This window comes from Neodiprion fabricii, chromosome 4 (genome assembly GCF_021155785.1).
Source record: "Neodiprion fabricii isolate iyNeoFabr1 chromosome 4, iyNeoFabr1.1, whole genome shotgun sequence".
Taxonomy (NCBI): domain Eukaryota; kingdom Metazoa; phylum Arthropoda; class Insecta; order Hymenoptera; family Diprionidae; genus Neodiprion; species Neodiprion fabricii.
The window spans coordinates 18,483,450-18,511,385 of NC_060242.1; the positions used below are offsets into that span (position 1 = coordinate 18,483,450).

The 27,936-nt window shown below is 37.7% G+C and overlaps 2 protein-coding genes across 2 annotated transcripts; one reads left to right on the top strand and one right to left on the bottom strand.

Moving 5' to 3' along the window:
- The first annotated feature begins 497 nt into the window (after nucleotides 1–497).
- LOC124180686 lies at nucleotides 498–1,873 on the top strand. Its single transcript, XM_046566431.1, has 2 exons — nucleotides 498–510; nucleotides 720–1,873. Exons 1-2 carry the CDS (start codon nucleotides 498–500, stop codon nucleotides 1,871–1,873), a joined length of 1,167 nt encoding a protein of 388 aa, XP_046422387.1.
- Nucleotides 1,874–6,073: 4,200 nt separating this feature from the next.
- LOC124179633 (adipokinetic hormone/corazonin-related peptide receptor variant I-like) lies at nucleotides 6,074–27,837 on the bottom strand. The gene is made up of 7 exons (XM_046564227.1): nucleotides 27,583–27,837; nucleotides 22,999–23,272; nucleotides 13,348–13,469; nucleotides 12,535–12,640; nucleotides 9,615–9,822; nucleotides 8,589–8,781; nucleotides 6,074–8,039 (listed from the first exon to the last, which is right to left on the bottom strand). The coding sequence occupies exons 1-7, from the start codon at nucleotides 27,594–27,596 to the stop codon at nucleotides 7,823–7,825; spliced, it is 1,134 nt and encodes a 377-aa protein (XP_046420183.1). The 5' UTR covers nucleotides 27,597–27,837; the 3' UTR covers nucleotides 6,074–7,822.
- Nucleotides 27,838–27,936: the final 99 nt, after the last annotated feature.

Here is a 27,936-nt window from a genome sequence, read left to right on the forward strand (position 1 = left end):
CGCGTTCCGAGTCTTGGGAGATGAAGCCGAACAATAATACGTTACGCAGCAAAATCAAATGTAACCATATCATAAATTTGGAACCTGAGAATTCTATTGGTCAGCTTCTCGGATTTACACCGCGCGTATTGGCAGCTAACCAAACTCACCATTCGGATATGCCTGTAACTATTCTCAAGGTCAACGCGTTGCGAGTCGAATGCAGCATTACAACAGGCACCTACGTCAATGGACATAAAGTGCATACTATTCACGAATTTTTCCCTATCCTTCCACCGGGATATAAGATCGTGGAAGTACCGTCGCACGTCATTTACCTTCCGATCACCGTCAAGACCATAGATCACGTACAGCTTCGGTTAGTCGATCAAGACGGAGATCTGGTTAATTTTCGTGGAGAAGTTATAACTGTAAGACTGCACATCAAATCGCAATAGAAGATGGGTATTGTATACATATAACAGATCGTCCAAAAAGAGTTATATCAGTAAGTCAGCATGTCCCGATCAAGTCAGTCATCGATCGATTCCCGAACCGCTAACACATCGAAACGTGGAGATCCTGATAGTTCTGGGTCTAAAGCTGACACCTTTTGGAAAAGGAATTTCCGACAAATAAAACTGCGATTCTGCTGTTTCGTTATATGCTACGTACCATGGAGGAGGAAATCTTGAGCATTCAAACTCCTGTCGTCTTTGACGAATCAATCGCCCACTAAGAAATACACGCACGCAAACCGTACGCATCGTCAACTTTCGACAACAGCGATGAGATTCGAATCACCGTTCAGCATCAGGATTTATGCGTATTACCGAGCAAGAGTTCGCTGCATATCTCTGGAAAATTACTCAAATCGGACGGCACCGCAGCAGCGATCACAACTTTGGTCAATAAGGCCATCTGCCATTTGTTCGAAGATGTACGGTACGAACTAAACGCCGTAGAGATTGATAAATGTAAAAACGTTGGTCTGACCAGCCTGCTGAAAGGTTTCGCTTCGCTCAACCCTGGTCAAAGTTGGCTTATGGAAAATGCTGGATGGCTCGATGTTCAGGAAACGAAAAAATTAACTGATGCCGATGGTAACTTTGACGTAGTTATTCCCTTGAGCATGATATTGGGCTTCGCTGAAGACTATCGCAAGATCGCCGTTAACGCGAAACACGAGCTGATTCTTACAAGATCAAAAAGTGATTTGAATGCCATCGTTCAAAATCAAGACGAAGACTTTAGAATCGTGATCGATCAGGTGGAATGGTTAGTACCCTATGTGAAGCTCTCGGATCAACGAAAAATTGCACTGTTGAATTTAATTGAAAAAGATACACCAGTCTCCATGAGCTTCCGCAGTTGGGAGTTGTACGAATATCCTTTGCTACTGGCAACCACGAAACACGTTTGGACTGTGAAAACGTCCACCTATTTGGAAAAACCGCGATTTGTCATGCTCGGTTTTCAAATGAATCGAAAAAACAAAGCCGGCAAAAATGCCAGTCATCTTGATCACTGTAACATTACTGACGTCAAGCTCTTCTTGAATTCCGAGTATTATCCGTACGGTAACCTGAACTTGGACATGAGTCACAATCGCTTTGCATTACTGTACGAGATGTACGCAAACTTTCAAGCCACCTATTACGGCAAAGAACCCGAGCCTCTGTTGACGAAGAGTGAATTTCTACAGTACGAACCTTTCATTTTCATTAACTGTTCGAAACAAAACGAGGCTCTGAAATCTGGACCGGTAGATATTCGCATCGAATTTGAGGCGAAGAATAACTTTCCTACCGGTACATCTGCCTACTGCTTGATTTTACATGATCGTATAATTGAATATAACCCGCTGAGTGGTGGGGTGAGAAAATTGGTGTAAGAACCTTGAACGTTGTGACAGTCGATTCAGTATTTTTTTCACGATGGAGTTCATAGTCGACGTACAAGGATTCAGAAGACCGGGTCCCGGTTTTACACCAAAAGAGTTGGCAGTTGTGTCACTCGACGAAGAGACCAACCCGTCAATATTTCTCTTCGAACCTCCGTACGATTGGAATTATTTACTCGCTCCGTTCAAAAGCGAAAATTTGTGGCTGTCACGGAATTATCATGGACTATCCTGGGAAGGTAGTGATTTACCTTTCGAGAAGCTTGACTTCACCATCGAATGTATGTCGCTGCGTGAGGCTTCAACAGTTTACGTAAAAGGTTTGGAGAAGAAAAGTTGTCTGCAGAAACTTCTGGGTGAATCGTTGAGTGCCATTTGTCTCCGGTGTGATAGTCAGATAGATAGATAAACCAGACGCGGCGTTCGGGATGACGATGATGTGAAGTATTCGACGATAAAACGCCGTACGAATAACAGAGTGTCCGGTAGTCATGGTTCGTCTTTCTCTTTTCCTGGTGAAATAACATGAAGTGAAATATACATCTACTAAAACGAACATTACGAAACATACTTCGACGACGACAGACAGAACAAAAGTTGGATGGACGTAAAGAAGCAAAGGTGGCCGGAGACTTGAGGAGGTGGAATAGACTCGCAATAGCACGAAATGGAATGGGAAGAGAACTAAGACATTTTTAGGTGAATATTTTGTGTGTGGGAAGTGTATTTTTACATCTTGCGAATGAATGGATGGATGAATGAATAATTTTTTTAATGATTTCCATTTACCATTTTATTTATACACCTTTGATTTATTTATTCGTTGTTTTAATCTTGAGAGTGAATGGATGGATGAATGAGTGTTTTTTTTTTTTTAATAATTTATTTTTACATCTTATTTCTTTTTTTTTACCACTATACATCCATAATTTATTTATTTATTTGGTACGAGAACGAATGTGTCTCATAGTTGAACGTGCTCATGATTTGTATTGAGATTGACGATTTGCTACTGAAAATATAATAAGTCGATAGTTCATCCAACGTAGCTTGTAACGCTAAATTCTGTTACTCTCAGATGAGGACTTACCGTTGACACTTTGGCGCGATTCTCCACTTATTCGGAACATTAAACTATAACAAAATGAATTATGTTGGGCGCCAGACGCGTTAGCGCCGATTTTCAAACAATAATACGAATCAAGAAAAATAACACGAAAACGTACGAAAAATAATTAGAGAACCCGTTGTATGGCTGGCTAGGCTCAGGTACTCACACGATCTGGTAGAGCGGCGGTATTCAAGGCAGCTAACAATAATTACAAAATTAAAGACTATAATGAAATGAAGAATAAACTCAAGTCAGGAAAAATGAACAGGTCAATCGATCATATATTGTCGACAAGGTTACAGTGTTGAGACAGGCAAATGAAATGGTACAGACAGCGGTAGTTAATAAAGTAAGCAATAATTGTTCACAAACATTTCGGTAGAATAGAATTAAACGGTAGCTTTGACACGAGAGACGGTAGTTAACAGCGCATGTGACGATCGTGTTGCACTTGGGTAAGAGACTCCATCGGAATTATGTTTTTGATGCGTGACTCTACTTTGATAGATAAATCTTTAAGCTGCTGCATGAACCAATCTATGCAGTCAACGCCACGTTTACTGTGGAACTCCGATAAAGTCTCATCGTACGCGCAATGTACATAGTACGCTACACTGTGCGGGATATGCTTTTGAAATTCACGTGTTTTACGGGTTGAAACGTGATTTTGGAATTCGTCAATCGGTATATACTCTAATATACGTTGGAGATCGGCGTAAACGACAAACGGGACGGTACCCTTGTTCTGAAAATTTGAAAATCCTAAATCTTTCGACTCGGGAAAATCCATGCGTGCTTTATTTAGCATAATACAAACTTGCCGATGATTGTCGTAGGCATGTTTCACGGTAAAGTGACACAAACACCTGTCGCATAAAAACAGTCGACCATGATGATTCGACAATTGTTTGCTCATCAATCGCGAAAGATCTTTAATCCAAGCAAAGTGGAATCTTGGTGTTAACTCGCGAGCCATATCATTTTCTGGGTTACTCTCAACCATCAGAATCGTGTCAAAGTTCGCGGTACTCAAATGATCGCTCAAATAAATTGGCACGATGACGCTTTTATTCGATTTTGCATGATCTGAAAAAGTTTGAGATTCTATCCCGTATACATTGATTCGTAAATTATTCAATCTCTCAAGCTTTTTCACATCATGTAGAGTAGCAGGGAATTTGATACCTGTACAGTCCAACTCGGAGATAAAGCGGCGATAATGGCGAGTCCTATCGGTGTGGGTGTTGGTCGGGTGGCGTGGTGCAGTGATGGACCAGAGAAGACACACTATATAACTTTGTATAAAATCAGTGTAACTCAACCCTGATGAAAATTTCTACCACTACGAATTTTTACTTACATTGGAACATTTCGTACTATTTTCTACAAAATTGTATATATGCATAGTTTTTCGTGGCAAATTGTTAATTTCCGTAAAAAATTATAGCAGCTTGTAGATTTATCACTGAAAGAATGCTAATTTTAGCAGTTATAAGCACACCATGCACTGTAAAAAATCGGTAGCGCAAAGTATGTAATTGGTGACAATAGATATTCAGTCAAGCGTTCATTTCACGCGTTGGAGGTGGTCCTATTTTGATCACAGAAACTCAGTTCGGTGTCAATGTACATCAGTTGGTGTTAATAGATTCGGTGTTAAGGGGTAACACCGCTGTAAAAACCTACAAAATGCACAACTTTATTTCGGAGGGACGGAAAGGTAACGAGATAATAACATTCGGAGAAGTTATTAGGCATATATTCAAGTATGATACACAATATTAAAAAATGGCTACACTGGAACCATTCTAGCGAAACACGTTGAATTCTGCGGCACGCAGTGTAACTGGTGCAAACTTAAAGCTGAAGAGGAAAAAAAAACTGCTTTGTGGTGAAACTTTCCGGTTTTTCGACTTCTGAGATGGAACGTTGTTTGTTTATGATAAGTAATGAATTGGAAATGGGCAACTTGTAAATCCATATTGTCAGACGCATAAACAATCACAATTTCCACTATAAAACAAATATTCCAGACGACTGGAATTGTAGCAACGAAATGGATTCTCCGAACTTTTTTACATCGCTTGTTCTTTTCATCAGGTTCGCTACCGGCAATTCTTCAATTACCATTAGTAAGGTACCGAGTCAATTCTATTCAACCAAGCCAGCTTTATGGAAGTCGACGTGAGAAGAAAAAATTGAATGACAAATTACCGACGCTTCGAAGAATAGCCGGTAAGTATGAATTCTGCAATAACGGCTTGGTCAACTGGTCAACTGAGTGACGTCAATGTCGGCCATTATCTCGTGCCGTTATGCGAACATAAAAAACGTGAAATTACCGACGAAACAACTATCCGTGTCTTTTTTTACCCGCAAATAATATCCAATTGTCAAGATTACCAACCAGCACTACTCCCACTCTGACTTTGGTCTGTCACGAAAGATGTTGTACATACGTACCGAAAGCTGGCTCGGCTTCAATTACTTGCAACGACGGTATCTGAAAATTTTTAGACTTCTTGACCGACCGATGGTCACTTGTTGACTGCCCAGAAACTAAAAACCAGTCAAACGTTGATGCAAATTATCAAGGAGGGCCTTTTCAAAGCACTTGAGATACCTGAAATTTTGAAAAGATCCCTCAAATAGTTGGAATATTGTAGAAATTATTTTGAATTCTGTGGGCTATTTGTATTTCGATAAAGTATTAAGAAATCAGGTTGAATTCTGAAATTTTTCGAAATCCGATGTTGGGGAATCTTTTGAATTTACGGAAAACAGTTTCCATCCGCTTCGAATTTTTTTAAAATCTATGTATTCGTGTAACGGTTTTCAAAATCACTTGACATCACTAATTGAATCCCTTAGAAGCTTCTGAAACCTTTCCGAACCTGCGTTGAAATCTAATCAAGATTCAATTTCTCATAACCATGGTGTATCAACCAATGTTTCGATATACCTGGTTTTAAATTCCATTTGAAGATTAGAAGATTTGTCTTCCTTAAAACGCATGATGTACTTCAAATTTATTCATCATACATAATCAACATCATATGTACAGCAAATTCTTATTATAACTAAATACAAAAGTCGTGAAATCGTTAAGATATTCACAATCAGCTTACAGAAGATATTATTGACACAAAAACTCTCAGGTATGTGATGCCTTAGTGACGGATATGACATAAATATTAGATATGTTAAAATCTTCCAACATGAATAAGACAATCGAGTTGAGGGAGAAATCTGTCAGAATGACTTAATAGGCTTTGAAAATGGTCGCGCCCATCGTTTTTATATTAGCTGCTTCCATTTTTCAAAATACAGGTAAGCTGCGATAAAACCACAGTACAAGGGTCACGATCCATCTTCAAGACCCTAAATTTTATTCCACTCTTATCATCAGAATACCGGATAGTTCGTTAATTCAACTAACAGAGGTCAACAACGTATATGTGTACATCGGAATTAGGTACCTACGTAGGTAAAATGCGTAACAAGTGCCCCGCACCTCAAAAACAACTGCGTTGTTAAAATATCGACAACATTATTCAAAAGATTTCATCATCGAATTGCAGCAACGAATCCGGGAAATTAGCCTGTTGATTTTTCAGCTCACAGAGTTAATCCAATGCTTGAATTTGACGGCTATAACCACTTTCTGAAAAAATTCGACTAACATTGGATCTTTTGAATATCAAATGTTTTTGGCGCATGGTAAAGAAGTAAATTTGCTTTTCTGATGTTTCGTCGGTTTGATCGTAAATCTCAAATTCAATCACACCGGGAGATGTTCCCAAGTATGAAGTGAACGTTTCTGATTCTTTAAAATTATTTCAACAAGTAGGCTATTTATCGTAAACAATCAACCACTCATGATTTTCGGCACGATATTCATAAAAGACGCCAAATATTATACACCGATTAAAGACTAATAGTTTCTTACAGTGAGCGCCTTGTCTGTAGAATAATAGTGACCACCAATGTTATGATACAGTAACGAATTTGCATTCTCTACGAATTTTTATCGCGTAAAAATATATAACTTCTTCATATCTCTCTGATGATCGGCCCGGTCCGGTCAAAAATGGCTTAATACAGGAGTGTAATGAGTTACACTCGCAAACAAGCCTCTGCGACGACTCCTTCAACTTCTACAAATGCACGGCACACGAACCAAAACAAATTTCGAATACAGGTGATGAGAGAAATTAATGACATTGTAGTCAAGCGGCTAGGTGGTCTAGTGGAGTAAGTCTCCGGTAAAGCATCTCTAGACACCAGGTTCGATTCCTGGCTCCGTCGTTAATTTTTCAAGTCACCTAAATTTTCGAATTTGCATTCTTTATAATACAGTAACAGGATCTATCGTTAGTCACGTAACCTTATTAGGTAATCGTAATTTTTACCATATAGACACTATATATACATATATATATATATATACAAGATGTAACAGTGAACAGGTTTTCCATTAATCGTCAGCACACAAGGAAATTGCGCAGCGAACATTCCAAATTTGAATTCATTATCCATTGAGTTTTAGCGTCACTGAAAAGTCAACTTTGAACTCTCTGTGGAGAAATCCTTGAATCCATATCACACTGATCAGTCACAAATTCACTTGGGACGGGTTGAGAAGTTCAAAAATCACCGCAAATCGAAAGAGGATTCCTGATAACTTTCCAAATGTCCATTTTGCAATTTATCACTGGGTTGGAGGACTCGACAGCCTTGCTATGCTCCCCTGTTTCTTCCAATCAGAAGTGCATGTCTCTTTCTTTAGAGAGCGTCAGTGCAACCGCTCTCTACACAGCGGTGTCGTTTCATTTTCCCTTGCTTCGACAGGTCAATCTGACGTCAAGATTTGCTTCCGAGGTGTTTGAACAGAGGCACAAACACCTCGAAAATTCATGTCGGAAGTTGACGACGTAACTTCCATAGACCAGGGGATTGGCACAGGAATTTCCCACGGCCATGATAAAGAGGGCGTCCTGGAGCCAAGTGTCGACTCTCATCGCGCTCTCCCTATCGAACATGTACCTGCGAACAGGATGACAATCTCAGGTAAATTTGACAGGTCGAGAAAACGAATTTATCGAATTTATTGATTACTCGAGCGGCTAACGAGGTCACTAATTGGGATACAGATCTTGGCATGTGGGATTAAACGCACAATATTCAACCATGCCGCGATTATAATCTAATCACGTGTTCAAACGGTTGCTCACGCGCAACAAGGATATCCGTTTCTCAAATTGAATCCTTTTTAGAAATTCAAAACAATATCATCTTTTTCAACCAGTCAAATTATTGGTACTCGTGTTGTCATGTCTGTTGGATGTTGAATGAACGATTTTCCTTGTTTAAAAAACATGTGGAGAGAATATTTTTAAATTCTTCATCGATACTTATAGTGCTTTCATTCCAATGGATAAAAAAAAAAGAAAGCCAATTCAAGAGAATGAAATGTCGTCATTTTAGGTCGTAAAAATCGACGTTACTTTTGGGGTAATACTTTGTCATAATTTAACATGAGTAATTCGATTCATTGTGAGAAACTGCTTTGAACTCGTGAATCTTATCGCTCACCATAAAGTCATCGCGACGTACGGAGTCCAACAAAGAATGAACACCGATACGATCGTGATAGTCATACGCAGTGTCTTGCCCCTGGCCCTTTCTATGGTGCTTGTGTCCGATCTACGCAAAGCCAATCGCCCTCCAGTGGCACTGTTTGTGCATCTTTTGGTTTTGGTTCGTCCGCCTTCCGATCGCCCAGTGTCTGAAAAATGACAAACCGACGATGAAATAATCCCGTCCAGGCACGTGGCGAAAAAATATCTAACGTAAGGGATATTCGAGCTTTACTAGCTTTTGGTGGGAGGGGAGAGGGGGGGGGGGGGGCGTTATCGGTTGGAACAATATAATCGTCAAAATTTGAGTTTGTAATTGCCATTCATTTCACTTTTGATCAAATTTAACCACGTTGGGATAATTTCTAATCTACAAACCCCGATGTTACCAGTTTTTCTTTGGTGATATCTTTTGTATATCTCAGTTTCGTTGTAAAGAAATCGGAGAATCCGTAAAATTGATAATTTCGACAGCGAAACTAAAGGTTGACCGAGTTAACTTTGGTTGAAAAGATATCTGTTTCATATGAAAAAAAATTTCAAATTGCAAATTTAATATTTCAGTTACGAACAATTATTTAGACTCACTAATATATTGTTTCCACTTTCTGCACGCTGAAAGCAAATTCCTTGTTTACTTTCGATAAATCAGACTTGTGAAACACGGATGAGTTTCGTCGTTTTTTTTTTTTTTTGTTTCTTTTTTTTTACGTATATATTACCTCCAAGTTAAAAATTAAATACGATATAAACTCGTTCAATCTAAAACGAGGCGTACATAACGAGAGATTAATATGCGAAGATCAATTTCTGACAGAACTCTAGTTCACCAGTGTCGAGTATCAAGCTGTTTTCTACGTCTGTTTACCTTGGTTCCAACCGACTCTCCACGTTACATCTAATCGTAATATAATTCACGTACCACTGCATGCATTATAATCCACTCTAATGCCACACATAGTACGGCGAAAGGTGTACCAACCTTCTCTGCTCTCGCGACTCTTGGTACTTATCTCGCACAATATCTTGATGTAAGTACAACAGATTACCAAGAGGGGTACGAAATACATGGCAACAACGCAGAACAGGTTGTAGGCTATCTCCTCCGCTTGGTTCATGAAAAATCCGAATGTGACGCACTGGTGGAAGTTCGGATACTCGGGGTGAGATGACACGTGGAAGACGAAACTCTGCAATCGGATAGGAATTAACAACCACGAGTATACTTAAAGTACACTTTCCACGTACGTAAGATGAAAAAAGTTGAAAATCAGTGAAATAGTATATCATTATGCTTGGCTTGAAATAGAGACGAAATATTTTTTAATTTCAACTTCATCGTTCAGTCACACAATTTGAAACATTTGAATCTAATTCACCAGTCGAGAATAAATACTGTTACTAATTTCATTGTGGGGTTGTTGCACATCGAAGATTCTTCAAATTCACGTATCCGTAAACTAGATGGTGAATTGATTGAAAATGGAATTATTATGATTAGAAAAATATGCTTCGTGGATTTACAGAAACAGATTTTTTCCCTCAAAATTGCAATTTGATATTTTCATATGTTGATCTAAATCGACATGGATGTAAGCTTGGAAAATTAAATATTGGACAACGTCGACATAATACAAGAAAAGTGTCATGACGTTTATTCCTTGTGCCGAACGGATAACCGTGGAATTATTCCAAATTTTGATAAAATAAATTGTGACGCTAGGAGCTTATTTAAGAACGTTTACCTCTACGACGTTAAATTTAACCCAAAATGTTCACAGAAATCTAATTGCCTGCTATTCTCAAATCTTATTTTACGTGATAAAAAGCGATGATTCGTAGAATTTAAACCTTCAACCATATTGGCCTTGGAGAAATAAGGTTGTGCGATATACTTTATTCCGAATGCAGATCAATACGGCTGATTGTCAGCTGTTTCCGTTAGGTATGGTCCATTAAGGGTGGTCCTTATTTGGGGTGTTTTCGAAAATTCCTGCGGACAAGGTGGAAAAAGTTTGCAAAAAAATCAAAAAAAATTTACGCAAAACTTGAAGCCTGTAGGTCAACTCTAAGAACTGCCTCCAAGGCAGTGAAATTCCCCATTTAAATAACATGGGAATTCGAGCTTACTACATTCTTTTTTTTCCCCCGCCTTAATATTGCTTCGAAAAATCTGAAATTTGGTTTACGTCTTCCCTGTAGTCATAGGTATTTAAAAAAAAATTGGCCGATTTCCAGCGATAAAAGTTTCAAAATCCTACAACCTCAAAGTTGTGTTTCGAAATCCCACAACCTCAAAGTTGTGTTTCGTGGGATTTCGCAACTTTTATCGCTGGAAATCGGCCAATTTTTTTTTAAATACCTCTGACTACAGGGAAGACGTAAACCAAATTTCAGATTTTTCGAAGCACTATTAAGGCGGGGAAAAAAAAAGAATGTAGTAAGCTCGAATTCACATGTTATTTAAATGGGAAATTTCACTGCCTTGGAGGCAGTTCTTAGAGTTGACCTACAGGCTTCAAGTTTTGCGTACATTTTTTTTTTGATTTTTTTGCAAACTTTTTTCGCCTTGTCCGCAGGAATTTTCGAAAACACCCTAAATAAGGACCACCCTAATGATCCATACTACCTTCTCGTTATCGTACCGAGTATTTCTCTTCCCGCTCGTCCAGCACGGCTTTGCAGAACTAGTGGTTTATACCTCGTGCAAAATTACATGAATAAATGGAGCCAGTGCCATAATATCGCAACCCACCTTCGAAACACGAGGGTACATATCTTGTTACAATTTACAATTCTCCTCTTGTTCCTTGTTAATTGGCGGAACTCAATTTTACGTAATTTTATTGCTGCAAATTTATTTGGCGAGTGGGTAGTCAATCCGCCCTCAAACAGCCATACATCGACCATTTGTAACCGACACCTGCTGCAAATTTGCTTGTGATTCTTTAATTATTGGATTTTTTACCATTAAATAATCCACTTTTTGCTGTAGGAATCATGCATTTTTTGACCGATAATACAAAAATGGATTTGTTTTTTGCTTAAAAGTTCGTACTTTTCTTTTAGTAAAATTGAACCTTGTAGAACAGGGCTTAAAAGTTATAACAAACATAGATTTGACTCATTATTTTCTTAGTTTTCTAAACTACGTTCAATTCAACGTGAAAAAATCCCCTCGGTCATATCTACGGCAGTATGTTTCCAGGAAATAAAATGAATCCATTAATTGGGTGAAAAACAAATGCATAGAAAATTACATCTCAGAAACTATGAAAAGTAACAATTTTTACTATAAAATCAATCCTGCTTTGGCATAAATGATTTTTCCAAAACAAGAACTGGATTAAAAAGCTGATGGAAAAGAAATTATCAATTTCATCTGATGGTCATCTCTTTCGAATCCTCTTCTATAAAATTCAGTTGTATTAAAAGAAAAACATGACTTGCAAGGGTAAAAAAAAAAAGAATTTTCTTCCTGTAAAACCTAAAAATATCCGATTTTTCCAGCAAAAAATTAATTTTTTACGGGTAAAAATTGCTCCTGCATACGAATACTGAAATCTTTATAGAAAATTCAGACATTCTATCTACAGATCTAAAAATAATACCAAACAATAATCTTATCGATCGCGTACAAATGAAATATTTATTCTCTCGAAAGCATTTAGACTTTAATGCCAAAATTTTGCTCACCATGGCCTTTCATCACTTGCATTGGCATGCGAAAAATGCAGACCAGCCTGAAATCTTATCCCGGATTGCTTACAGTTGAAGAATCCTATATTAGGTGGTATACTGACCAACAATAACAATAATAATTATAATGCAAAGCGCAGACTAGAAGTAATGAAGATGCTTAGAATTTTTCGTGATGTTAAACAAAGACACGAGAGACGCACCTGCGGCACTGCGTAGATAAGGCTGCAGATCCACGCAATAATCAGCATTATCTTCCCGCGACGCCGGGCGTCGTTCAACTTTAAAGGGTGCAAGATCGCGAAATACCTGCGGTGAATTAAAATAATCGTTAGTGCAGATCCAGTTCCAGAGTTCGGTAGATCGATGAGAAGAAAGTAATGAAATAACAGCTTGATACCAATAATTGTAGTGTGTAGACGTGTATTTAATCCTTTAAACAAAGTCTTTGAAAGAACTGAAAGACATGTTTTTACCAATTCTTTCGCTTTCAGAATTGCTATTGATGCTAAAATATAAGTAGTTGTTTTGTTGTTAGAGCAATCGTCTCGATGTTCACTCGTTTAGTATATTATGTCAATTTTTTCCCTTTAATACGTATTTCTCATCATTCACCACCAATATTACGTTACATTTGGACCCCTTTTGATTTTTTAAAACGCAAACATTTGAAACTTGAGATACCTCTTAATTATTCCCAATTCGAAGTGCGAGCTCACCCTCCAAGCACATTTCCCCGGTGACAGGAAAATCCGCGTACCACTCAAATTTTCATATAAAATACCATGTTATAAAATAAACTAGAAGTGCAAAAGTGTTCACAAGAGGATGTGAGCTTTCGGAAACATTGCAGGCATATATAACGAGCGGTTTTGTATAAATATGCAATATTCCAGCAGTGTTTCCGAACTTCACATTGAAAATTGCAGACCCTCTATAATTACGATGTCTGCCAGTGCCAATGTTGGGCAAGGACCGAGAGTAAATAGTTTCGGTGAGAACTATGACCCACTGACCTGTCCAACGAGACGCAGACCAGGACGTTGCTCGACAAATAAAGACCAAACGCTCGAAGGAAGAGGAAAACCTTGCAAGCCAAATTTCCAGCGAGCCATTGAACCGTCAGACGCCATCCAACCTGGAAGACAAAGATATGAAATATTTTCGAGGTGGCGTAAGTGTTCGAGATCAAAGGTCTCGGTGGAGAAGATTGAAGCAAAGTATACAAGCAACGTTGCGATGCAGCAGTTTTGAGCCTGGTATTGATGTGCAGCTTTCTCAAGTATATTTTCATATACCTTGCAAAAATTTTTTCGTCGTTTATCATTTTTCGCCAGAATTGCTGATCCACGCTATTGTAAAATATACGCTAGGCCAATGCAGCTTGTCTAATCGGTTTAATCGTGGTCTAAATCACAGAACGTAACGTCATATCGAGAATATTAAGTAAAAACAACAATAGGAAATAAACACGACGGATATTTTTTGCCTGAAATGTGGCGACGACTGTCATTAAACCAAAAGTCGAAGCTGTCCCAATCGTACGAGGGCTAACAACAAAAAAACAAAAAAAAAAATGTGGAAAAGCAGATTTAGTTCGCAAATCGGAAAAAATAGCGGCTGACCTGCGCTCTTCTGATTCTCAGCCCTAGATATGGTGAGCAATAATTTCTGTCACTCATTATATAATTCTTAAGCCCGGTATCCACCCGGAGTGTAAGCACGTTTGTAATCGTATATCGTCGATTTATATTCCAATGTATATATTAACCATTCATTCGTGGTGTGTGCTTTTATGCTTTCATGCTTTTTGCTCCCAGGCTTTTCGCCCTCGCGCTATTTACTTTTATGCCCTTGTGAGAAAGCACTGGTAAAAACGAGGTGTCGAGAAAATGCGAGGATATGGAAATTGACTCATGATACAAGGTGTGCGGATTTAAATTTTTTCTTTTCATCACGCTTTCTGAAAATAACTTTTTTACGCTCCATTCTAAACTGCAGAAAGAAAGACACGACGAGAAGATTTCGTCACACAAAAAACAAATCGTACAAAACGAAGCTAAAGTGATTGAAGAGAAAGGGGCGAGAGCCAGTTCAACGCCATTAACTTCAACCTCGGTTTAATCCAATTGAGCAAATGAGATTTACTCGGGATTTTACTTATTCCGTATCGCTGCTGCTTGGCTGCTTTAGAAGTAACAATACAAATAACCCCTTCGTCACGTGTTCGACCAACAAGTCTGAACAAGTTTGCATCGCATAGCGAGAAATACCGTGACTCGATAGAAACTCGGTGATCCTGAATTCTTTCGCGAAAACCTCACATGGGTATTTTAACACAGGCTAAATCCACATGAATCGATGTGGAATCGATACGGAAATTCGTCCGCATGATTAATTAATAGGGTGGTCCTTATTTGGGGTGTTGACGAATTCCGATAAGTGCGCCCCCTAGACACGTTTGAAATAAATTTAAAAAAATGTGTGCGAAAACGGAGCGCTGTAGTCCAATTAGAAGACGTGCCTGTAAGCTCGTTTTGTTTTTCATTTGAATAACATGGGATTTTTAGACTACTTCGGTCATTATGTTTTTGAGTTGTCCCCATGAACGCAAAAAATTCTTTTTTCACGTAAATCTGTTGTTCATGGGTACAACTACGCGTATATTTTTCCACAAGTCGTTATCACAACCTTTACGCCCCCCATCCCCCTGATATTATACACGACGGCAAATTGATCAACGTGAGAATACCTCTTTTTAGCCGCTTGGTGCTTGACAGTATTTCACCAATTAAAAGGCAGTCTTATTTACGTCATAAGTTTGTAAAAAAAAATAATTGTACATGTGGGAAAAAATATGTATTTCAATTAGTGTATTTAAAAACACATCGTTTATACTTTATACTTTTTTAAAAAGTAATAATTAAAATTAAAATGTTTTGATCGCCGTCTGTTTTTCTGGATCGGGAAAGATTTTACGATATTCCGAGATCCATGAACAACAGATTTATGTGAAAAAAGAATTTTTTGCGTTCATGGGGACAACTCAAAAACATAATGACTGAAGTAGTCTGGAAATCCCATGTTATTCAAATGAAAAACAAAACGAGCTTACAGGCACGTCTTCTAATTGGACTACAGCGCTCCGTTTTCGCACACATTTTTTTAAATTTATTTCAAACGTGTCTAGGGGGCGCACTTATCGGAATTCGTCAACACCCCAAATAAGGACCACCCTAAATTAAGGATAATTTTACCGATGTCCGCTTCCAATCATGCAATTCAGAATACTTTGGAACGCGAAGGCGCTTATTTAGAGTATATTCGAGACCGCGTACCCCCGAAAGAGGGGGGCGGCTTGCGAGCCATTTCTGACCGCAGACGCTCGTCAGTCAGATCGTAACACTCGACGTCTACCGACGTGTCATTGTCGAGTATCGTTCGGAACAAGTGAGTGCATGTAAGTGCCTGAGAGCAGTAAGCGAAACTTGGAATATTTGGATTACCACTGAAAGCAAAGGTAATAAACGTTGCATTCATGTCTGCATCTTTCCTCGGTCAAGAGTTTCTTATAAATCCTCCCCCGCACATCCCCCACGAGATTATAGCAAGAACCTCGATTGTTTTGCCACAATTTCTTGCGGATATCTATCTACATTTCTGCAATTCAAGGTAGATTTTATCAAATTATACTACTGCAGATTGGGGAAAGGCCTTCTAAGATTGAGCCAATTTGTAAATATTTACAATATTTCCAAAATTAAAAAAAAAAAAAAAAAAAACGAAGCTGGAATTCTGCCACGTACTAGTCGATTGTTCTAGACCACGCTAAGAGCGGATGTAAAAACTCTAATGATAGAGTCATGCTGCTGCGTAAATTCGTATAAATTCAACTTAGCATGCGCCGTAAGAATAGTTTTTGGAACATCAGTATTGTTACCGAGTAATCGAAATAAACATTTAGTTAAAACGAGAAAAAAAAAATTTTATACAAGTTAACGCTAGTAAAAAGAAATAAATGTCAAGTTAAGAACAAGAAAAAAAGATATTTCTGCTGTTGTATCTATGTATAGAGATTTGAGCTGATTTACGTAGAAAGTATTGAGACAGAAGCAACTCACTCCCTTCTATTTGTTTAATAATTTATCAAGATTATTGACAATTCATAATGAACTATGTTTTATTTTGAATTGCTTCTACTCGACGCGGCCTGGGTCAAGTGCTGTCGAGGCTCAGACAATTTTATTATATTATGTTGGGCGCCAGTTAATCATCAAAATTAACGAAAAATGACAAATAACAATAAATAGTTTTATTTATAGGATTATCCTATATTCCTGTTACAGTATTTAAGAATAACGGATCAATTGTTGTCGGTCAAAAGTTTCCTAAATCAGCCACTGAAGTTCGGCGCTGCAATCGCATGGAAATTATACGAGCGGTGTTAGCGTGCCGATTTTGAGAATCGTCAGTCGAGATTCAGACATCGCAGATAGACGAGAAGTGCTCGGGACAGTCAAGTTGATATTAGTTTCCAAGCAAAATCGGTAGGAGGGGAAGTCTATTGATTTGAAGTTGAATACGAGTAGCCGTACATCCATATTAGAGACGCCTGGTTCTCTGCGGCGTGGACAATGAGGTGTATGAGCAGATTGCGCGTATCGAATTGATCATTATCCCGGATTGTTAGCGTTGCAAGGAATAAGCGTAGGTACGTGTTAGAGACTCCTGGATCCCTGCGGCGTGGGCATCGAGGTGATAATGTGACCACGCATGGATCCCGGTGTTGACTATGAGAATTTGCCCGTACCGAGTCCATTATTGTTCTGGATTGTTCGTTGCAACAAATCGAAACTTAATATTAAACATAGCGCTACTCGCCAAAGGACAAAACATAATAAGATTTTATAAATAATTAAGACGCTAATCGCGAAGAAATACAAAATCCAGAAATTATAACTAACTAAAGTGCCGATCGCGAAGAAATCAAAATCCAAATTTATCGATAAGACCGTTGCGCTAATCGCAACAGCAAATAGAAAAAAAATAAAAAAATTAATGTTTAACGCGCTAATTGTGTGGTAATCAAGAACAACTGCAATAAAAACAAAGAAGAAAAGAAATGTTAACCAGCTAGCTGAGTCGAAATGTAAGTACAAATGTTAACTTAATTCTCTTAACTTGACGTAACTAAACGCAACGTGTCCGAAATCTCTATCTTTATCAGGAACACCACTAACTTGTAGCTCAACGTCATGCTCGCACACAACGAATATGCGACGTAACTCGAGAGGTGACACTTTCGAAACAAGCCAACGCGATTAGACCTCGTGCCGCAGAATTCGGCTGCACGCAATTAACGAAATAAATGACTCGACTCAAAACAGTAACTCTACTCGAAACTTGCGAGAAAACAAAATTGACTCTCCGCGTTAATGCAAGACTCAGGCTGCGACTACCAAGCAGGAAGATCGGGAAACGAATTTCGAGCACTTTTGTAACGCAAATTCGAAATGTCCGACCGTTAGTAAGTGTGGCAATCCTTGATCGATTTCGAAGTTAATTCGCAAGAAATTCAACGCGAGTGCCTACGACGCCAATAACTCGCCGACTCGGTTGTCCGATGTGAATTAGGTTAGGTTTCTCTCGGAACACTGCCAACTGTAACAACGACAAACTCTCGAAAAACTTAAAAATTGCAAAAACAATTCTTATCCATAGATTCGCCAAGACTCAAATTATGTATTAAGAGTTCCGCTAAACAATGCTGAAACTTCAAAACATCCGCCCTTATTATACGCGAACTGACTCGCTTCGTATTGGCTCTCGGGTTGCGAAGTTCTTAACTCTAGATTGTCGCTGGGCCGATTTTCGATGCCGCGGAACGCTGATTGGCTGTCGGACTCGTCGCTGCTCCATGATTCGTCCGTGGTGCGGTGACGAGTCGCGATGCGGCGAGGCGCTGTCGTGCGAGAAGAGGTTAAGGTAAGTGTACCAGTTATTGATCCTATCCCAGTTATTGACCTTTTTTGGTTATATCTGTTTGATCCTTGGATCTAAAATTACTGAAAAGTAAATTTTTGGCATCTAACCTTCTAGCAATTGGTTTTAATAATCGAAAAATTCAGAATTTGTAACGCTAATTTATTAGCTGGAAAATAAACGCGTCAATAACTGGTATATTTACCTCACGACTCGCTGGCCAACAACGGTAATCTTGTCTATCGCTCTGCCTTGGCGTTTCCTCCGTAACCTCGTTGATGCTGCTCCCCATTCGCGATGGTAACCTCACGAAATCAAAATCAATGCAATTTTAAAAAATTAAACGTTCAACGATAATATGACGATGAAAAAAATATCTAGGCGGGATCTTGGGAAATAGTTATTTAACGAATGGGTTATCGTAGAACGACGTGAGGAACGTGATAGTATAGTTTTTACGGTTTCAAAACAATTTCATATGAAGAAAATCGGCATTTATTAGTAGTTTTTGATGATTTTGGTACTTGCTTTCTTTTTCTATTCATTCTCAGGAAAAACATTGGAGCTTACTCAATACGAGGCTGTCGATTGATTTTCAGTTCACTAACCCCCTTTAAAACAGTCTAAAAGTGCATTGATTTAAATTTAGGACCTATTCGCTTCTCCGAAGTATTTTGTTTATAAATTTTACTTCGTATCCAATAACATGCATCTCACTTTGCAGACAGGTGAATCCAGATATAATGAAATGAAAAAATTACATTTTCCCCTGCATCCTTTTTTTTTTTTATTCCTTGTTTGCCTTCGCTGCACCCAGCTGGCGTACTTTGGCATCGATCACGCAAGGCATTCGTGCCACCCTCGGTTTTCTCGCGAGCTTTCGCACCAGCCGTGACGTCAAATCGTAAAGGGGTGTCAAGTCCATTACTGAACAATTAAATCCGCACTCCTACCCGCAAATGAAGTGGAAACATTTTTTACAACGATCATAAGCCAACGACGCAACGTGAGCTTATGTATATACATAATTGTAAGCTTCATAAATATGCACGAGCACGAAACCATCCAGCTGCAAAAATTTCCCGCTGCATGATCGCGGTAAGCATTATTTCATCCTTTCCCAAGTTCTCGGAAACTGCCTTTATCAAATCGGCACTTCTGCAACTCTTGCAATCCCCCCAAGCTTCAAACTTAACTTGATCGTGTTGCACGTTGCCGTGGCGACGACATCTTGAAATGCAATTTAAACATTCGCTCAACTCCTGCAAGCTTAACTCACCGGCGCATAACGCGGGCTTGCAGGTGCAATATACGTCTAAAATTTTAACACGACCATCGTACCGTGAACTGGATAGTCAGTCGTATAAGATCATAACACATATATGTACCTCAATCTCTAAGGCCTCCTACATCCTTGACACGATACCTCGAGTTGGAATTATCCTGATCTGTTTTTTATAGGATCAAGGACTACGCAGCTTTTCTATTTGCTTTTCACACTATAAGAGTGAGGAAACTTTTAACAGTAAAAAAAAATATCATTGTGCTGTTCAATGGAAGAGTTGTGAATCGGATCAGGACTCTTTTTTCATTCTGTTCTTTTACTTTTTTTCTTCTTTCATTAGACGTTTTTAGTCACATGAACTTTGTGATTCATGTTTGCTGTCACTTTTTACCGTTCACCGTTTCAAAGTTTGAAAAGAACGAAGTGTGAAACCGAGTTTCTAAACCTACTCGGGTTTGATTTTTTCCATTTTTGTTTTTTTTTTTTTTTTTTTGAGTCCAAAGAATTTCTATACGTCACGTCGCACCAACCCCGTACACATCGTAAAACATTTGGGGGACACAAAAGAAATCCGCACCGGTCGCTTCATATAGCATTCAATGCCAGTAATAGTGTTTCTCGAATAGGGTCGTATGTTGTGCGGTTCACACCTTCAATGTTCAATTGACTTCATTTATACATATATATGCGGTGTTGGATTTCGTACCGATCGAGGTGTGAATTTCTATGATGGCTGAAGGATTAACCGAGTAATCGGAGACTTTGATTACGTGCGGAGATTCTCAACATTTTAACAATATTTTCAAACTAACGTTTTTTTGAATAATTGCTCAGTGTGCCCTTTAAATAATTGACTCTCTCGAATAATCTGTTATCATTGACTATTCCATTAATCGCACAGCACCTTGTTATGATAAATTATAGAATCAGAGTTGAATCGGTATTTGTTTGAATAAAATGTTTTTTGTAATTAAATTACTCAAGTTGTCTCGTTTTATTTTATATTTCTCGTTGGTGAAAAAACGTTCGTTCAGAGATTAATGCAAATCAAGGTATCGTGACACTTCGTCTTTAGTACACTTGCAGTTTGCTTATTTGAATATTGGGTGGCAATTTTTTTTAATTATTTATATTTAAAGGACGAAGCGAAAATACGAATGCGGCGCGAATTAGAGTCCTTCTAAGGGAGCTGGGCATAAATCGTGATTTTTCTAAATATACTATACTAAGTAAATGAGCAGAGACAATTAATCGGCGAGACAAGTAAGACAATTGCAATAATGTCTTAAATATGTTTCATAATAAAATAATACTGGTTTGTTCAGGAAATGAACGGGGCAGTATAACGGGACACATATATAATTATTGAAATGATTGTGTACGGGTGTTATAATAATTAAGGGAGAGCCTTGATCGATTTTGACGTTGACGTATATATCTCTAAATACCGAAGTCCACGTATCTGAAAGCGATAATGGGCTTAACAAGTCCCATTCCGTATGCGATTCTGAACAAAAACACTCGAATACATTTTCATTTCAGGTAGAAATAAAGAAATGGTAAGGATTATACGAAATTGCAACAGTAAATTCCTAAAATTGATGCTGTTTTTTTATTTCTGCCTCAAATAAAAATTTATCGGAGTGTTTTTATTCAGAATTGCATATAGAATAAGGCTTGTTAAGCCCATTTTCGCGCTTGAGATGCACGGACTTGGATATATGGAGATACATACGTCAACGCCAAAATCGAGCAGAGCACCTTCTTAATAAGCATCCACCGGTACCCATTAACCTCGAAAAATACATCACGTCTTAATTAATCACATGCAGTATCCATAGAACCCGGTATTTTTTTTTCAGTTAAATAACCCATCTAATAAACCCCGACGATACGCAATGTATTTTTCGAGATTAACGAATACCGGTCGATGCTTATTAATTATTATTCATCGAGCTTTGCGGATGGTATAATCAACAGTTTTAATTTTATGACGTTGCCGGATCCCGGCTAGAGCTTTCCCAGGATTGCCAATCAAAATGGACCTAGGTCAAATCATCTGACAGATATTTTTACAGCGGGTGTGCGATCCGCGATACGCAATGCCGATATATCACGAACAGCTCTGATTGGACGGTTCGACTGAATAATCAAGCCCTAGATATTTGTAATGAAAGGCTAATTTGTTTACGGGACAGCAGTGAGTGCGTTGGTACTATTCGATAAGCCGAGTGAAGCTAGGCGTAGACTGCAGAATATAGTAATATAATTAATTGAATTGAACGAATTGAGTTAACAATTTCCGTCATGTTACAGTATGGGGTTTAGAATATCCCAAAGCAAGAACGGATACCGTAAAAAGCACTAAAAAAACGCAGTAGGTACCGAAAAGAAAAAACTCTACGTACAAACGTGATACGATTTGCAGTCCACTTCACAAACGAACCGGATTGAATGATTAGTAGTGGAGACCTGAACCTTTGATCCTGATTATTTGTTAAAACGGCTCGCCATCTGTACAAAAATCGTAATAAGTATTCGCGTACTTCTGATCCCCTTTGATCATGTAAAGACTCGACTCGGCCAGAAACCGTCGGTATTGCCGGTATTGTCGGTACGATTCGCGTAATATTGTTCACGGCCTTAATTTGGAAAAACATTTTTTATCTTCAGGCTTATTGACATGGAATGTTGAGCAACGGGGGTTTTGACACGACTCGATACTTTTATCTCTCGTATTGTGAAATTATAGTCGAAAATCGAGTACTTATTAAATTATTGCGAAGATATTTTGAAAGAACACATAAATTGAAAATCATTAATTTATGAACTTCCAAATGATGGGAAATCTATTATATTTGTTCGATTTTACTCTACAATTAATCATGTCACTCACGATATAACATCTTTAACAAATTTACCTGAACAAATTTCTTCGTCTGCCGTGAATTCGATATTGCCACTTGTTGACGATGGGCCTGATCGTTGCGATGATGTGGTAAATTTGAATATTCGAGGATTCCAACAGGATAAACGAACATTGTTTCGGTGATTTTGTAGAAACCAGTGTTCCGAATAAAATGAGCTGTCGTACAATAAAATCGAACCAATCTGATAGATTTTTGTCCCGTATTTTGTTTCGGTTGAAGATGAAGCACCGATATTGAAGCTTTCGTTTTTAATTTCAGTACATTTTGTTTTTACATTTGTAAAGAGATCTTCGTAGCTTACAGATTTAAATATACATACCCATATATATAGCAAATACCAAGTAAAATAGTGATATAAAATGAATAAAAAGGATCGACTCTTGGCCAATTAGCCCCCTCAATACCGTGCGACACAAATTTATTCATGAAAGAAAATTACAGCATTGTGAGTACGGAATTGAGCCACTTACCTCAAGCGGAATCATTAGAAAGGTAACGAGAAGGTCGGCGACTGCCAGGTGCGTTATCATTAGAGATATCCTGGACTTGCGGTGCCTTCCACGTGACAGAGTGATGAATACTGTCAAATTTCCCACCGCAGCTATCACGAATAATAGACAGTATACGATAACCACGCTAAGTGATTGTTCCGTGAATCTCAACTGTGGCGGAAAAGTAACGTCCTCCGACTCCAAGTCACGATTCTCGATCTCACTCGTTACGTTGAGTACACAACCAGAACCGCTGAAACATTGTTTATATATTGTTTATAATATAATTAAGAGCGTGCTGATAATTCGATGCGAATGGAACACTTGGATTTTTTCGATTTATTTGTTTATCGAACCTAATTGCTTAACAACAGAGTGCCATAACTACGTCGCTATGGAAGAGCTTTTTTGCGGTCATTTTCGGCAGTCGGATTGCAAATAAAAGAAACAGTTTCTCGTCGTGTGAAAAGTTATTTTTTCTTGATGCTTTCTTCGAAGCCACAGAAACGAAATTACTCTAAGAAATTGAAAATTGATTCCGTATTGTAAATTTAAGTTTAAGATTTTTTGACATGAGGAGGTAAGGTTTTTTTTTCTAGTGGTTTGCAAGCTGTTTGAAAAATTTAAACTTGGCTTGACTTCACTTGAAAAAATTTAACCCATTATAAACACATCGCATTCCAGTTAAACGAGATGAAACAAAGTGAAACGAGAAAATCGTAACGAAAACAATTATTCGATAAATGGAATGTCCGATTTAATTTTATTCAGTTACTAACATCACACCCCTACTGGTATTTATTTATAACTCGGCAATGACTGTGGCTGCTTTTGTAACAGGAATAAAAAGACTTCTAAAAGTTTCAGGGCCTCTTATAATTTATCCGATGAACGTAAATTTTAAAAGTGTTCAAAGTTTGAAAAGATTTGACCAACATCTCCATTAATGATTCGACTCTCGCAATTCATTCGATCGAGATGAAAGTCCTTTTTTCAGATATCGTATAAGCTGCAGACAATTTTCGTCTCTGTATACAAAGAACTCACGTATATTAATTTCAAATATTCAGCAATGCGTTTAAGCTAAATATTTCTTATTTACGTAAGCTCTGATATTTGTTGGATGGAAATTCATTTCCTAAAGGTTTTTCGCTAATTAGGGTGTAACAGAAATTTCATTAACATGGTTCTTGTGACAGTTATATTTTATTTGCCCTGAACAGCGCTTCCGGCAGTGCTAGACATCATATTACGCTAATTTCAAGGACTCCTCTATTTTTCACTTTGTTAGTCATATTTTATTCTCTTCCGTTTTTCTCTCATATGAGTTTTCTTCGTCTTCCCTTACGAATTAATATCAACTTTTTTCCAACAAATCTGAGAAATGTCAACGCCATATTTTAACGGAATACGTACGTGTACGTGTGATTCTGATGTATGATCCACTACGAGATTTATGAAATCCCTCGATTGAAATGTACTAGAAAATAGCGTCTTCGTAAGGCTGACTGAAAAATCTATTTTTCCTTACAATTTCTTTACGAACGGTGAGAAACTCGTCAGTGATGGTAGAATAAATCTGCTGAACAACAAAACCTGTATCTAGTTTTTCTTGTGAGTTTTTCCTTTCTCAATACCAAGTTTCAAGCGCAATCCGCTTGCCGTAAACTTTTCCCAGTACAATGAAATATCTGACGATACGTGCGTGCACTATAAATGTTGCGGAATAAAAATTTTCAATAGACTGTTAATACGTGTTCGATAACCACAGCGTAATTTATCGTTGAGGATGAAAAGAATTCGATGCGATTTGGCGAGATGTTTGATTGCTGGGTACATGAAGAGAAAGGAATTCTTACAAAGTAGACTTTGCTTGTGTCCATTCGCTTCAATTTTGAGTCAAGAAAATTATAAATGATATCGTTCGATAAATACGTTTTGTGCGCTTGTATAACTGTAATGTCCAGCAATGAAAAATATTTTTGTAACAACAAATTTTATTACTTGCTTCAATCACCGAACTCTTGACTCAGCAAAACATGAATTAGAACAGATTAATTTGTTTTGAAACAACGATTTCATATTTTTTAAATAAAACGATTGAGCTGAATTAAATTTTTAGTAATTTCAATCACACTAGGAACTCGCGCCGTGTTATCAAATGAATTGATATTCAGCACGATCGGATCGTTCAAAGACTTGAATCAATTTCATATTAAGTTGTCACAAGTATTTCGACGGACAAAGTATTTTGTTGGAATAAGTGAGAATTGTGTTCGCCGCATTTGATTATAGCATTTTTAGTTGAATCAAACGGGTATTACTTGACTCAAATAATCCTTTTTCTCCGTGAACTATGTAGTTTTCATTTTTTTCGAAACTGTTTCAAGAGTCTGAAGCTTAAACCGCGTTACTCGAATCCTTCGTTCATCTCTGATGGAAATAATTTCGTCCAAAATCGTCGAATCTAACGATTTAAAAGGAAAAAACGGAAAATAAGAATCTATAAGGGTTTCGCAATTGAAGAAAACATGTGGAAAAAAATGTCGGTAGAATGATTTTCAAAATATGTCATATTCTGCAGAGTTATTCGAATTGTCTTTCGAACAACAGACTATTTGAAAACCCGATTTATCCGATCCGAGAGAGATAAATAATAAATAAATAAATAAAATAAAAACCGTAATTGTCCCTATCGGTTGAAGGAATGAAAAAAATTTAATTTCTTCAGTATATATGCCACTTGATCCTAATTTATTATGTGCTCTATTGCTATTTACTGAAGCGCTAAATAACCTCATAAATAACAGCTCAATACTGAATGTATTTTTCTTTTCTCTGCCGCAATAAAAGCGATGAAAATTTCAGCCAGACAAACATAGATATTTCCTATCTCCTACTTATTACAGATTGTACTCTGACGTTGAAGAGTTTTTTCCCATCTCACATGTCGCTGCTTACACTTGTAATTGAAAGTGTTTGTCTGTCATCTGGAGTGCATATTAAACCTCTGGAAATACTCTTTTTTAGCGTATGTCAGATTCTAGTTGTATATGTGAGCTAAGAAAATTCTCCGGATGATTTGTTCGAAATTTTAGGATTGGGATGAAAACATAGAAAAATCGGAAATTATACAGAAGAGTGTCAATTCAGAATTTTGAAACGTGGAATATCTAGACAAAGTAGAGTAAAAATGTAGAAAAGTCAACGTAAAGAAAAACAACTTATAGAGTCGTCAGAATTCTGAGATCGGGAACTGATGTCACCTCATTCTTGGTGGAATTTCAACAACGTATTTCCCCAATTTACCACTAATATGTGTTTTCCTCCATTGTTGCTTTGAATTTCCATCGGAATTTCAATCGTGATGAAATTCCGGAAGCTAGTTATTCGCTCTAATACTTGCACATCACTTTTCGTACAGATTAACAATCCAAATTCTAAGCTGTGAACGGTACGAAGGATTATTTTCATAAATCCTATGCACGGATGGCAGATCTATTTCTCTAATCAGGAGCTTTTTGATCCTGTGACTTAACTCACGTCCACTGATAGACGTAATTAAACAAAAAATTAGAGGACAAGTGCGACTTGAATTTATAATTTCATGCTGGAATATTATTGTTCGTGAGCAAAGTCGTTATTTTTCAGAACTAATTAAGTAATTTATGAGGAAAGCAGGGATGTAAAAAAGTTTGAGGTTCAGATTTCTGGAATTCTTTACGGTTTATTGATCCTCAGCAAAGTGTAATCTTTATTTGTCACAAAAGACTTCAGACTTGTCTTTTGTTCGATTTTAATCGACAGACTATCTGACTATTCGGAAAAAGTAAGCCTATCATTTGAATAGAGATAATTGGAAGTTGTTTCCTCTTGTTTGAGATAGTTAATCCCAGAAACCCGCGATATTGTTGTAAAAGCGGTGTATTCGTGCCAAAGTTATTGAAACGAAACAAACGATAAACTTGAAGTTATTTAATCGATGCTGAAAAATTATAACTAATCGTTTATTTCACTATTAGCTATAAAGTGTAAATTGTCGATCATCGTTGATGTACAACCAAATGATCTGTGAAATTAAACCGCGGAGGAAAAGTTTTATATAGGCCAAGTGATATTCGTTTGGTTCAACTCAACGCGACGAATACAATATACTTACTTAATCCAACAAAATACTTTTGTTGGTTTAACAATATTTAGTTGAATAAACTGAACATTTTTCTAGACTGAGGGATCTTGAATTGAGATAAATAAATATTTACTTAATTTAGATTCAATGACTTTTTTTTCGCAGTGTACCTGCCTTATACTGAGAATTTTTTTGGACATTGAAAAAATCAAACTCAATTCTTCGATTTGGCCTCTACTATTTGATACTAGGCTAGTTTTAAGAAAAGAAAATATGATAAAAAAAGCAAAGAATTGCAAAACACAGGCGCAAACTTGTAACAAATTAAAATATCGATACTAGTAGATACGAATTTTTTCAAAGCAACAACAGCGAATGCAAATTTCTTGAATTACACACAGAGAGAGACAATCGTAAGATAAAATGAGACAAACCACTGTTCCTCCATTGAAAATTTGTTTACTCGTACTCGGTAACAATATGTGACAATATTTCACAATACTCCGGTATTTAACCACTAATATTTACACCGCGGTAGCTGCTCGGCAGGGCTTCCAAAGCTTCCTCAAATACCAAAGGTTTTTGTTACCGCAATTCCACAAACCGTTCGTTCAAACAAAACCCGCCAAAACTTTGAGAAGCTTCCTCGGCAGGCGACAAAGAGCGGCTCTTTAGCTGCCTACGTTATGCGTCAGAGACGCGCGAGATGACTGAACAGAGAAGGGTTGAACTCCCTGGATTTCATCCACTCGTGTAATCGTCATGTACGCAAGCTCAGCGAGTCGCGA

Excerpts from the sequence above, each read along its gene's own strand:
- LOC124179633 (XM_046564227.1), bottom strand. Across the intron at positions 13,470-22,998 it reads TTCTAATGATTCCGCTTGAG|GTTGGATGGCGTCTGACGGT; the intron begins GTAAGTGGCTCA and ends TTTGTCTTCCAG. Across the intron at positions 8,782-9,614 it reads GAGTCGCGAGAGCAGAGAAG|ACACTGGGCGATCGGAAGGC; the intron begins GTTGGTACACCT and ends GTCATTTTTCAG.